This window comes from Scomber japonicus, chromosome 12 (assembly GCF_027409825.1).
Source record: "Scomber japonicus isolate fScoJap1 chromosome 12, fScoJap1.pri, whole genome shotgun sequence".
NCBI classification, from domain to species: domain Eukaryota; kingdom Metazoa; phylum Chordata; class Actinopteri; order Scombriformes; family Scombridae; genus Scomber; species Scomber japonicus.
The window spans coordinates 3,178,628-3,193,114 of NC_070589.1; the positions used below are offsets into that span (position 1 = coordinate 3,178,628).

The following is a 14,487-nucleotide window of genomic DNA, read 5'->3' on the forward strand; positions in this document are numbered from 1 at the left end:
ACTCTCTGCCTGTGTGGGTCAGGTGATAACCTGCAGTAACATTTACTTAATATCTCACTGTAACAAATGTTCATCATCATATTGTTTTATAGACAGTACTGTGCAAAAGGTTTAGGCTCTAAAGGTTAGGCTGCTTTCAAAAGTCATTGTTTTGATTTATTAATGAATTTCATACAAAGTTGAACAGCTCTGTGAGGGGCATACTGATCTGCTGCAGGACTCATTATTGTTCTTTATGACTGTTACTGTGTGTTTGGAGAGCGATCAAACTTCTCTGATGGATAAGAATCTAAACATTATGAGGGCCTAGACGTTTGCACAGTGCTATATGTGAAGTTTGCCTTGTGATTCAGAACAATCAAATCTAATCTGTGAACACTGACATATTACCCATGATGAAGCCCATGAAATGTAAAACTGGAACACAACTAACAGAGCAGACATGATCCAAAACTTCAGCATCCTGAAAACAGGACAAAACTCATATTTATTGGATTACAAAGTACACAAAATTCCTTCTATATTCATATATCATTTATAGAACGACTTCCGTCATTTGTGCATCATAATGCAGCTTTAACATTAAGACTGAACATCAACAGGTGTACATGCATCATTAAATAAACAAAACACGTTGGTATTAGAACATACAAAATTGCATAACTCCTACCAGCATTGTATTTTTAATTAAAAAAAAATTATTACTAAGAACAGGTTAGACAAGCAGTAAACAGAGAGGGGGAAGATGCTTCAGTTAAGCCTACCCACTTTTTAAAATCAAATTCTTTTTTTTTTCCTTTTTTTTAACTATTCAGATGAAAAAGCAAAGTCATGCTTTGTTTTCTGAACGCAGTGTGCTGTCCACACACAGGCTGATACACAATGGAGTACATATGGAACGTAGTAGAAGAAAGGGAGTCATATACATTAGAACAATACTGTGGTCCCATACACTGAAACAATAACACCACCCTGAGCCAAAATATAAGGACAATTCCAATTTCAGAAATACATAAAAACAAAATGCATAGAAAAGTCTGATTTGAATGGTTGGTTAACAAATGAGTCAGCAGGGAAAGGACATAAAGGGAAATGGACACAACCTAAGTATGTACATCCAAACAATAGTAGAGCATTATTATTATTATTATTACATTGTTTTGTTGCTTTTTTTTCTTCTTTTGCTTCAAGCTCAAGGTTGTTGGTATGTTTGTGCTGAGGTAACGCTTCTCCAGCTGAAGACTCTTCTGTCTTCACTTGTGTTCCAGTCGCAGCAGCTGCTCCTTACCATTGATGGTTAACGACCGCAGCTGCCCGTCCTCCTCCACCTCGACCCGCTCCTGACCGTTCTCCACAATTCTGGAAGAGGAGAACAGAAGAAGGAGGTGTGAAACCAGGAAACCAGGCTTCACTAACACACAATGCCTACAAAATGTAGAGGAAATGGAACTTGATGCTGGTCTCATGTATCTGCTACAGTAATAGATGGCTCTTTGTCTTTGTCACGGATTAAAGCAAAAAAAAAAAAAACGACCTTTTTCCAACCAAGTCTGTTCACCATCTACCTTATCATAGAAACCCTTTTATAGTCTCTTTCTAGGATTTAAGGTAAAACAAGGTGGAAACAGCTGAGAAAACGGCAAATTGTTCTCCTGCTGAACAAGATTAGATTTCCTCCACTAAGCATTGCTGCTCTTTTCTAAGTGAAATGGAAAAGCTTACAGGTAATAATAAGACATACTGCAGTCTGTTTAAACTGTGAGGGTCAGAGTAGAAATGTTCAGAAATGGTTTGTATTTTAGTTTAGCACCTTATGAGCTTCACAAAATAGTTAACATTATAAAAACTCACGCTCCATCAGACCGTCGCAGTGACACAGAGAGGATTTTTAGTTTATTTTATTTGCTTTGATGACAACATGCAGGCTCTGAATATGAGAAAACGGTTTGCCAGTGATTTTATCTTTTATTATTCTAAATATGAAAAGAAAATCAAAAACATTTTTAAATTTCTACTCATCACTATTTGACCAGAAAAAAGAAAAATTGTAATGCAATGTATTTTAAAACATCCACTGGTTTTTGGGTGGATTAAATTAAATGACTCTTCTAGTTTTTTTACTCTGGTAGACTTTATTGCACTTGCAGCAACATAAAGTCATAGTTATCACCTGGGTCACTGTGTGTGTGTGAGCAGCACACACTGATGCTCAGCTCTTTAATACCGAGATCATCATAGCCATGAAGAAGATCTCTCACTTTGCTTTCTTACAGTGAACCAACCAAAACTTGCAGAATGTTGCTGTGGCTGCACTTTGCCGCCACCGCCATGAGTTTACATAGAGGTTTCATAGCAACTGGCTGCAGGCTGCTTTCCTCCACTCTTCAGTGTGTTCCCAGCGTAACGTTAGCTGTTAGAGAGTTGTCACAACTTCACTCAGTCATTTAGATGCAGTAATGGTCTGCTTGCTTCCAACAACATTTTAACTATTTATTGATAGTTGGAAATTGACTGGCGGGCTGCACATGTCTGCTCTGTGTGTTTAATTAGAGCACACTCTATTTCTCTCTCTCTCTCACACACACACACACACTTTTTGTCAGTGAGTTGGTTTAATGTATGGCAGTGTATTGCTGCCACCATGACAAACAAACTATTTGCTCACTTCCTCAATATAATGAACAAACCTTTTCATGTTCTCACTGTAATGAGAAAAACAACCACAGGCAAGCTATGCAGCACAAATGATTCCTGATGTTATTAGTCAAAGCTACAGCTGTAGCTCATGTAGTGAATAATCAGAGACAGGAAGTATGAGAGAGAACTGTGTGCTCACTATGTGTCACTGCTCAAACACACATGTCACTCTGTACAGCAAAACATTGTTTTAACTGCTTTTCACTTTCTAATTGTTTAGGGAAAATCCATGTAACTTAACTGCTGATACACATGTGTTACCATGGTTACATACAGTACACAGTATACAATATAGGTCGTTTATACAGATCACTTCCTTGACAAACCATGTCCAAAAGGAGGATTTAATAGTAGTTTAATAGTAATCCTATTAACTATCATTACAATGTATTTCATAATAAGGAAATACATCTTGTTCAAAAGAGAAAGATTTCTCCTATCAAAAAAAAAAAGAGAAAATGGTGTTTTATACGCTGTCGTATATATGACATTTAAATGGCTTTCCTGGTAGCAACATAATGCTGCAGCCTCCAGCCCTGGTTAACAGGAGTGTGATGAAGGAGGGGCAGCTTTCAGATTTCAATATTCCTTGACCCCCCAAATAAATATGATAAAAAGGATGGTTAGGGTTAGCTGTCTCCATGAGCAGCTGGCATCATCTTTACTTAGAGCTGATGATAATTTCACAGAGCTGTATCTACAATGGCAACAAGAAAACATAATATTAATAAAATATAAAATTCTCCTCATTATTGACCTTTTAGTTGTGATCTTCCTGCCGTTGATGATCTTGGTGGAGGTGGACACAGAGCGAAAGTTTCCCATGCCTCCTCCTCCACCACCACCTCCCCCAAAGGAGGAGGAGGAGAAAGAAGTAAAGCCTCCACCTCCCAGACTGCCCATAGTTGTCATGTGTCCCATGTGACCCATATGACCCATGGTGTTCATGGAGCCAAAAGAACCAAAGCCTGAGATGAAGAGGACAGAGAACACTTTAAAATCATTCTGAGATAGTCTTCTGTTAGTTTATTTCTTCTTTGGTAGATTTCTTACCTGGATCAAAAGGCGAGAAACCAGCACCAAAGGGAGGAAACCCAACAAAGCCCCCGAAAAATGACCCGCCTGTCCGGTTGCGATTTGCCCGACTCTGGTGCCGCCGCCCGCTGCCGAAAAATGGATCATCACTAAATGGATCTGGACCTGAGCGGTTACAGCAGAGAAAAAAGACGGGTGGGGGAGTATGAGAACAAATTAACTGGAGCAGAAAAACTGGGAACATTACGGTAGGAAGAAACTTTTCAAATCTCCTAAAACAGCAGCAGACTCAGCAATGTACCACTTTATTTAGAAGTAACAAGTAGAGGGACGTACCAAAAAAGTCTGCGAATGGGTCTCTGCCTCCAAAGAATTCCCTGAAGACGTCTTCTGGGTTACGGAATGTGAATGGTTCGTGGAAATGGTCTCCGTTGTGGAAATGCCCCCCTGAAACATTTGAATTGATTTATTTTGAACATGAGAATAAAAAAACCCAAATATTCACTCATTTTTCCATGAGAATGAACTGGAAACCAGTCCTGTTTAATAACAGCTGTTGCAGCTGATGAACTTGAGAATTTGTATCTGAAGTCTGATAAACATGGTCTACGGTCGAAGTCCATCCTCGATACACTACATGTATGAATTATTATTATCATTATTATTATTATTATTATTATTATTATTAAGTTTAGAGCTTTTCTAAGAGGAGCACTCACCTCTTCCTCCATTGTTCCCTGTGAGTCCTTCTTTACCATAGCGATCATATATGCTCCTTTTGTTGACTGCAAGAGCAAAGTAAAAAACGTGAAGATAGAACAACAGAGCATACACAGAGACACATGTTAGCAGGCTAGTACAGACAGGTGTGATACAAACCATCTGACAGGACTTCATACGCCTCTGACAGCTCCTTGAACTTCTTCTCAGCCTCGTCTTTGTTATCTGGGTTTTTATCAGGGTGCCACCTCAGGGCCAGCTTTCTGTACCTGAATGAGGACAGAAGGAGGACCATGTCTGCTGTACTTACAAACTTTTTATCCAGATGTCATGATACTGCTACCTGCTGAAGCTGAGGCAGAGAAAAATAACCTCTCACCTTCTCATTAACTGTAATGAGATGATAAGCTTTTTGGGACTTCCAGGAAACTTCCAGGAGACTCATTCCTAGAAGCCTCCAGTTCAATCATTGCACTGCACTTTTTTTGACAGTGACATAAATGGAGTGCAGGAGGTATATACCACTATGGCTAACACTATGGCTAACACTGAGGTAAAATAGATGCACGTTATAAAAATGCTATTTGGATACAGCCATGACAAATGTGTGAAAACCATCATTAGTCTATAATGATGCTACTGGTTTGTGCTATCTGTTCACATATATTTTAATGTGTTGGTAAATATTGCAAGTTATTAACCACAGTCAACTGGCTTGATTTCCGGCTACAGAGTCCATACATGTGTGGGTGAGGCACCTTATAGATGATTTTTATTGTCTTTTGTAACTCCAACGTTAAATCAGGAGGTTTATCTCTAATAAATATGAAGTATGTTATATTCATAGTAAACAGTTTCATCATGGTCAATACTTCAAAATGTTTTACATGCAGAACTGATTTTAACACACTTAGTTGCTGTTGGCAATTAGCTTAATAGCTTAATAATCTCATTAGATTCATTGTTAATGAACTTTCAGAGAAAGGTGAGCAGCCAATAGAGGCTCATTCATTCATTCATTCATTCATTCATTCAGTGAAAGGCAGGCAGAAAGGTGAGAGCATTCACTGTTTCAGAGCACAGCTGAGGCTAGGATTAGGATGGAAGAAGAAACATGTCAAACTTATTTACTGACGATTTCTTGATGTCGTCTGCAGAAGCATCTCTCCGTACTCCTAAAACCTGGTAGTAGTCCACCATGATGAGTGGATGAAGGGAGAACTTCTATAAGCCTAAAGAACCTGAAAGAACAAACACAAGATGCTGAAGCTTTAAATGATATCTGACAACACTGATGTCAGTAATACAGCTCCAGAGAATAAACAAAGAATGAACTGTGCCGAATCACATTTACACTTATTGTCATAAACAAGTACACAGTCTGTCTGTGGTGATGACTTAACCTGTAGATCTACAGACTGTGCTATATAAGCTATACCACTGCCATCACTGAACATTATTTTAAGGTAAACATATATATAGTTATAAACTAAGAAATAGAGTTACGGAAGCTTTTGTGTTCCATCTGATTTACAGCATAAGATTCATTTCATTGAGCTTGTGTTATGTTTTATAACACTGAGTGAAAGTAAATACTAAATGGATAACATAAGATTAGATTGATATAAAACTTGTTTGCATGAGAATTCATCCCCTTACAGTCCTGTATGTGGGTGCTGAGCCAGATTAAGACCTGGACATGAACACTGTTGTTTTTCTGTTGAGCAGCTTGGGTTTTATGTGTGGGGCTCATTGTGTTGCTGGAAAACAAATCTGTCTAAGCTCCATTCAAATATGTGTTGAGGCCAATGGCCAAAAAGCTCTGTTGTGTTCTCATCAACCCACAGACGCTTCTTCCAGCTGATTTCAGAGTTTCTTATGTGTGCTTTTCCTGTTGCCACCATCACCTGCACCACCTGCACCACCTGCACCACCCAGTCAGCTGCTGTTACTATCTCAGCTCTGACGTTTGGGATACCCTTCATAGTGGTTCCAGGTCTCATGGTGGACTCACTCCCTCTCATATAGTCACTCAGTTTTTGAGGATGGGCAGCTCGAGGCACATTTACTGCTGTGTCAGTGTCACACATCCTACTACTATAATTAGAGAGTGGGATGTTTGTCCGCCTGTCTGTCCGTCTGTGTTCTCCAACCTTCTCCATCCCCTCCAATGTTCAGGGAGCCAGTCATTGCATGTGGCATTTTTTTCGCATTTCATTTCATGTCAACTTCAATTTCTATTTCAATGTTAAATAAATAGTCTACAGTTATACTTTTTATTTGGGACTCCGGAGCTACAGCCACCTGGGACTATTGTTTCAGCCTGTACGCTGTACGAAGGGGTGTGAATGAGGAAAAGAGACAACAACATCTACGGTCACGAACATTTTCAACATGCCTAACAAGAGCAAATCACTGTTGGAAAATACTCAGGATGCCGCCAAACATTAACGCAAGGTGGTGAATCTCCAGAGAAGTCAGGTAAGAAACCACAGAACACAATCCACACAGTAGCTAATGCTAATGCTACAGTTTGTTAGCTACTCACTCATACAGCCTTCCAACCATGATATTATCCTTCCACAACATGAATTCACACATTATGTTCCTCTTGATCTCAGGGTTGAGATCGGTTTTGTTCCACAGTTAGACAATAACTTGCTTAACAAAAACTTTGATTTATGAATGAGGGTCCGGGATCACGTGGTTACCATGAACACACACAGACACAGTATTTCTTTGGTAGTTGGATAATACTGGAAGTACAATATTGTTGATTTTTTACGAGAGGCTGCATTCATGTTGGTTACCACTAAACAGCCAAGCTTGCAAAGTCTATATCTATGAAGTATATATATATATATATATATAAAAAACACATTTCCTTTTCAACTGTCTATTAGATTAAGGAGGGACGTGAGGTCTCCACTGAGGTTAAGGTGAAGTTCTTCTGCAGAGAGCCAGCAACACAGGTCACCGTTTCTGACGGTCACAGATTTTGGTGTAACACCGGTTAAAACAAGGAAAAATATTTTTTTTCAGACAATACTTCCATTTTTCTAAAGTAATGAGTATTCACATTTTCCTCTATCATTACCCATCAAATTATCAAGATTTAGAAATGATTACTCATACCTTCTGATTAAGCCTTTCATACCTAAATATGCATACATTTCAATGAATGTACAAATAAACATAAACATATTGCTACTTCTGCTAGCATTACCATGCTAATAAAATAGCTACCTATCTAACTAATTCATCCCACAGCAACTCAATAACACTTATCATTTACATATACCATCTCATTCACACATGTCCTAACATGTCCTTGGTTATGTGGATCTCATGTCAAACAACTATCTGACGCAACACTCATGGATTATAATTTACTCAAGCAATAAAAAATGCATTTGAAATATTTACTTAGCTGAGCGCCATGAGGACCATCACCACCGAAAGGGATTGAAGAAGACATTGGAGCCACCTCAGATTACAGGTACTCATACTTTCTGATTTCCCCAGCTGATTCATCCCACAGTAACCCCATTTATATACACAGTCTCATTCACAAATGGCCTAACATGGCCTTCGTTATGTGGATCTCATTTCAAACAACTATCTGACGTAACTACACTCATAAATTAGGGCACAAGTGTGTTTGGGACACATACTTACTGTGACCTTCTGTGTGTCTTTTGGCAAGTATACATGCTGCAGCCCCCAATGGGCACTTTGTTCTAGATACTAGTACATATTCATTGGTACATATTTGTAAAATAATACTGTGAAACTGATTTTAAAGCATAGTCTACAATTAAATTCCAAAATAGATGACACACGATAAAGAAAACTTTTTGGCTTGTGATCCATTATAGTTAAACACTGTCTATTTGTGACCTGTCATAGGCTTTATTGTACATGAGTGATGTTCTTGTTTGACTATTTTTTGAGATCAATTGTTTTTTTTAAACTAACGTACTAGCTTATCACTGTGTAAAATTAATAGCAAAAACAGAAATACATGCGGTTGTGTGCTGTACAAAGGATCCTTTGTAGCTGCCTGCTGGGTGTGAGACAGAGATTCTGGTTCACTGTCTTTTCAGTTAGAACAGTGGAGGAGTGTTCAGAGGGAAGTAGGACTCTGTCTTGAGGGAGCAATGATGACATTCAAGATCCAAGTCAGGCATATTGATTTCAATGTATTTCAAAGCCAATACTAACAGTACTTCAAGGTTATGGGGAGGACGGTTTTCTATGATTTTACAATGCTATCACATGAATGTTTGTGAGGAAATGCTCCTCTAGTTGTCTCTATGTTGACTGTCTGAGCACAGCAGTACTGATGCTCCACGTTCACCAATAACCAATAACAATAATAATAACCTCAATACTTTCTACTCGCAACTGAGTGATCTCAATGTCCTACTTTACAAACAATACAATTGTAAGGACAAACATAGCGCAAGCTTGAGGAAATATAAGTGTTGAGTGTGAACAGTGAACGTGTCTGAGCTCTAAGCAGCGCTAGCTTGTTTATCTGTGTGACCCTGAATGGCTGCTGATAGTTACCTATCTAACATTAAAGGAAAGCCAGCAACAGCAGCAGTATAGCGAGTGTTATTAACCGCACAGCTCAGGGCTATAGTACATCCAGGAATTCCCAACAAAAGGACACAACCTTAGTGAAAAGCTTTTGTTTCAGGCGGTGTGTGCCGTTAGCTGCGAACCTAACGTAAGCTGGTTGCAGTATTAGCTTAGCTCTACTCAGCAGTAAACATCATCAGTCACATCAGCTGTTCTGTCAAAACAGTCTTACCCAATTCAAGTCCAGGCTTCTGTGATATCAGGAGCCGTGTAGGCAGGGAGGCAGTCTGTTATGTAGCCGATAATAGAAGCTAAACAAGTATATTCATGCTCAGCAGTCTGCAGATTCTTAGATTAAGCGCAACGTCCTGTTACTGACTTCTTCTTCTTGGACTTCTTGTCTTTATTGTGAGTTATTTCAGCTCACAGAGACAGTACCGCCACCTACCGGACAGGCTGTGTCAGAGGACACAATAAATACAGAGTCTATTATTTGTCAATAACCATCAGGCTAAATCTAATCCACTCTGTTTCACAAGACATTGAGCAACACTGAGCAGGTGGAAGAAGATACTAAAGTTATTACAATATTACAAACAGCAAGCAAGAAGCAGTGCTCAAATCACACCAGATAAAGTCTACAGTGATGTAATATCCTGCTCATCATGTGTTTTCCATAAATAGGTATTAAAGTTGACCCAGAGGGTCACTACTTCAGTGGCCCATGAAACAGGCCATCTGTACCAACTGCATAAATTAAGGATGGGCAATCATGTGCCACAGAGCTGTGGTTCTCATACCCTAAACCTATCTTAACACAAATTAGACCACAGACCCCCATTTGAAAATATTTAGTTCCATGGCCCCCATGTGATACGATTTTTTCTTTTGGATGTTTTACGACAGAAAGTTTATGAAACACATGACCAAAATAGTCATATATTCTGTCATTGTGTTACTTATGAATGCCTGGAGATTCCCCAACCCACTTTGAAGACCACTGCCATAGGCAACCAGTTTACACATTTTCATTCATTCACCTCAAATGGCATCTGCCCTTGAGCCCCAGACCACCAGGGGCACCAAGGGTCCTATTGATTAAGTGGCAGTTGGTTTGTGTTGACCAGCTGAGAATGGAGCCTCTAAAAACCTGGACCCAGCCCTGATTATCTTGAGTTATTTTCTCCAATCTCCACTTTCAGTCAAAGTAGAGTGACATGATGTCGCCTCCTAACTCAAAGCCCACCTCATCTCCAATGACTTGCTCAAATCTTTTCAGTGTGGTTTCTGCTCACAGCATGGCACAGCACAGCATAGCACGGCATGGCACGGAATGGCACAGCACGGAACGGAACGGAACGCCACGGCACAGCCCTCCTCAAAATTACCAATGACCTCTTCTCAGACTCTGGTCACCTCAGCATTCTCCCCCTTTCCCAATCTCACTGTAGTTTTCGATATTATCAGTCACACCATTCTTCTCTCCCGCCCTGAATCCTCCCTTAACATCACAGGTACTGCCCTCACCAGGCTGAAATCATGTCTCACAGACACTTCATCAACATCAACAACTGCATGTCCTCCACTGCTCCTCTGTCTTAAGGCATTCCCCAGGCCTTGGTGCTTGGTCCTCTGCTTTTAATATGTGATTAATGAAGTGTATCATGTTTGCTTAGTGTGTTGTTTTCTATGCGTTTTTAGTTTTTAGTCTATGATATATGCTTTTACTGTGTTGTCTTCTATGATCATTTTAACATACTGTATATAAATGTCTCTGATAATGTAGCAGACACAGCATCAGTACGACTCAGAACATCATCTGGTCAGAGTCGCCTTTGACCCTCAGATGAGTTAATTGGAGCAGGTTTGATATAGAAACTGACATGGTCTGTCTCTTGGACAAACAAAGATCCATTAACATTCCATGGAGCAACCAAAAGTGACAAGAACTACATAAAAGTAACGAAAGACAGATTTTGGTGTCTGTGTGTTAAAAGACACATTCCTAAACTCCACTTCTCTCTCAACATAGAGCATGAAAGTGAGAATTAGTGTTAAAACTCATACATAACATCTTGGTCAGTAGTTTGGTTTAAACACAATGCCAATTACTTATACCAGTATCAATTACCTAAAGAAACCTCCACTGTAACAGCTAGTACAGCGATCACAGATAAATGGGTATTTGAAGAACTGTCATTATAATTTCTCCCTTCATAAACACAAATGTTGGTATGAGAAGGTTTACTTAATGTGAGAAAGTACTACATTGATGTTATGTTTACATTTTGGTGATAATCAATTATCTATCATGGAATAAGTAGAATAACAATGTGTTATGCTTGATCATATTAATCCTTTACAGGTTTTAATGAATGGCAGCTTGATGAATCAAGCTGATGTCATATTAATAACAGAATAATACATCCTGTGTTCTGTGTTAATAGGTTATAGTAAGTAAAAGCTAGAAATTAGATCCTCAGAGTAGCCGTGATGAATCTGATTGGCTGACACACAATCCCTCCCCAGGAGCTTTGCTTTGCTTCAAGTTTTGCTTTGTCCATCTTTTCTTTTCTTCACCTCACACATTCTTGCTTTAGTCAGCTTATTTTATTCTTTTAATCTTTAGTTATTCTTTATTGTAGGTTTCTTAAGTTTTTGTAGTATTTTTTGTCAGCAAACATACAGAGAAAACGCCTTTAAAGTAAATACGTCATTAAGTTTTGCATTTTGACATTATGAGGATTTTGACGTGTGGCCAATGCTGAGATCTCTCCGGAAAGTTATTAAACAGTGAATTAGTTAAATTGGACTTTTCCTCCATCTTTCATCAACCTAAGAGAGCTTTTGGGCAGATAAACGTCTGTCAGCCCTACGACTCATCATAATCGAGAGGGACAAAGTCTGCAAGCAGACAACCACCGGAGCCAGGCAGTCTGACAGACTGCCAGCCGACCCGGATCATCCTCACAGCAACCCGACCGGGCCTGCGACGCTCTCTGAGATCTTCCACTTGGTGTGCGTACGCGTAGTTCTGAAGGACGGACAGCTGAGACCCTCCATGGATGAAAGTAGGATCCAAATATTGCATTAATCAAGGGTTGATGTCAGATCGCGTCCCTTACACCGTTTGACAGCAGGGGGCGCTATTTAGTTAACATCAGAAACATCAATAACTGTACATGAATACGGGCCAGAGGTAAAACAAAAATAAAAACAAAAATACCAGCCAGAGGTAGTCAAACACACCAGAGGCCTGTACTACGAAACTGGATTAACTGGATATCAACTCGGTAAATCAACCCAGGGTTTTCCAATCTGGATCTCTGCGCGCTCACATAAAGGGGAGGTGTTTGCAGCGTCTGACCAATCACAAACATGGAGAAACCCTGCAGAGCAGACTACTTTACCATGGAGGAGCAGACAATTATTCTTCAACAATATGAAGAATTCAAACACATCATCCAGGCCAAAAGCAACACTGTTGCTGCAGCAAAAGCCAGGAAGGAATGCTGGCAGAAAATTGCTGACTCTGTTAATGTGTAAATTCATGAGATCATACAATATTAATTTATCAGACAATATAAACGGACACTCTGATCATTAAATTTCACTTTATTACAGCACAGACGTTTCGGGCAGAGCGCTTTCATAGCAACATTAAGTTAGTTTAATATTCAACATTCAAAATACAAACCTATACGCTTCAACCATTTGAGTGAATGATGTCAAACCAACTGTATAACACAAGAACCAACTCCTTCAGTGATTTCAACAACAGTAGACCAGAGGCCTCAGAGGCCAGAGGGGTATTGCACGAAACCAGGATAAGGGATTAAGCCGGGATATGTTAGTTATCCTGGCTGAATTTAGCCTCAAGTCGGTTGCATGAAAGCAGGTTAAATTTAACCCGGCCCAGTTACTATAGTGATTTATTCTCTGCAGCTAGCCTGCTCCAGACCAGGCTAACAACCAGGCTAAGATTATTCTCAGGGATTCATCTGGCAGTTCTGTCAATCATGTGACAAATTAATGAGTTTTACAGCATTTCCATGGTCTTTCTAAATATGTTGATATAATAGACTATATTGTCGTTTCATTAAAGTCTGTTGACTGTTTAATTGCAACAGTCATTTTATAGTCATTCATGTGGTATCATTATTGTGTATAATGTACAGTAGATTTACTTTGTACTATTTACTAGCCGATACTCACAATGTTACTTGGCTGCTTCTGAGGCTGAGCAGCATCTGGGTCCTGTTACACAGGTTATTTTCTATTAGCACCAAATCACTGACTTCATATCCATTATGGACTAAATGAGCAAGACATGATACCTCAAGCCTGGAGTCCAGCAACACTGTCTCCTCATCTGCAGAAGTGCATCCTGCAGCTGCAGATGTGCCTTCCCCCTGCCCTACACCTAATTATAATAATTGTTTGCACTTAATTATATTTCCTGAGTAGCATGCACTTTTACTTGCCACATTTAAATCAAAGTGTTTAATTTAATTTAAATCAAAACTGTTGATTAGTGGGCTTGGACAGTAACTTCTTTAGTCCTTTAATTGTAATTTTGACAGTTCTAGTGGAGCACTGTTGTATAAATTGTACTTTTTTTTTTAAGTATATTTTTGGGCTTTTTGCCTTTGATGTACAGGTTAGTAGAGAGAGACAGGAAAACTAGAGGCAGAGAGGGGGGACTGACATGCAGGATAGGAGTGCTTGGTGCGGGACTTGAACCGGGGTCGCCTCCAGCGAGGACTGGAGCCTCAACACATGGGGCGGGTGCTCTACTCACTGAGCTATATGCTTAACCCATTAATTAAATATTAACTGTACATTAATTGCACTACTTACGCATTGAGCCGGTCCGTGATTATCTGCCAGGCTTTCTCCCTTTCCTTGATTACAGTGCTTTGTGCTTGTGTTGCCTTTTTTTCTTATAATTTCTTTAACCTCATCATGAAACTCCATCAGGAGCTGTTGTTCAGCGGCTGTGAAGAATGACGCGCAACACCTTTCCATTTTCCAATCTGTGATTCTGTGATCGATGCCGTGGGTCTATTTGAGAATGCCGTGAACACGCACTTATCCCAACTATCTACACCTGGCTTGACATAGCCGCACCTTTTCATCCTGGCTCAGCAAACGTGCAACCGAATAAGCCAAGATGCGTAGATCAGACTAGATCAAGCTGCGCTTGCTCAGTTATCCTGGATTTCTTTATTCTACTTTTGTGCAATACCCCTCAGGGGCCTGTTTCAGAAAGCAGGTTTAGTGAAAACTCTGAGTTAGTTAACCCTGAGATGAGGGAAACTCTGGTTTTTCAGTTTCACAAAGCCAGTTCAGCTTAACTCTGAGTCAGTTACCCTGGCAACATACTCCATGAACCTAACCTGCTCACTGGCAGGTTTTCTTCAACTAACCCTGAGTTTCTCCTCCTTT

The 14,487-nt window shown here is 39.7% G+C and overlaps 1 protein-coding gene across 1 annotated transcript; it reads right to left on the bottom strand.

Moving 5' to 3' along the window:
* Positions 1 to 459: 459 nt before the first annotated feature.
* dnajb6a (DnaJ heat shock protein family (Hsp40) member B6a) lies at positions 460 to 9,402 on the bottom strand. Its single transcript, XM_053329565.1, has 8 exons — positions 9,272 to 9,402; positions 5,588 to 5,693; positions 4,612 to 4,721; positions 4,452 to 4,517; positions 4,069 to 4,179; positions 3,751 to 3,897; positions 3,455 to 3,665; positions 460 to 1,359 (listed from the first exon to the last, which is right to left on the bottom strand). The coding sequence occupies exons 2-8, from the start codon at positions 5,650 to 5,652 to the stop codon at positions 1,254 to 1,256; spliced, it is 816 nt and encodes a 271-aa protein (XP_053185540.1). The 5' UTR covers positions 5,653 to 5,693; positions 9,272 to 9,402; the 3' UTR covers positions 460 to 1,253.
* Positions 9,403 to 14,487: the final 5,085 nt, after the last annotated feature.

Excerpts from the sequence above, each read along its gene's own strand:
- dnajb6a (XM_053329565.1), bottom strand. The coding sequence starts at position 5,652 with ATGGTGGACTACTACCAGGTTTTAGGAGTACGGAGAGATGCTTCTGCA. Across the intron at positions 3,898-4,068 it reads CCCATTCGCAGACTTTTTTG|GTCCAGATCCATTTAGTGAT; the intron begins GTACGTCCCTCT and ends GTAACCGCTCAG. Across the intron at positions 3,666-3,750 it reads TTTCTCGCCTTTTGATCCAG|GCTTTGGTTCTTTTGGCTCC; the intron begins GTAAGAAATCTA and ends TCTTCATCTCAG.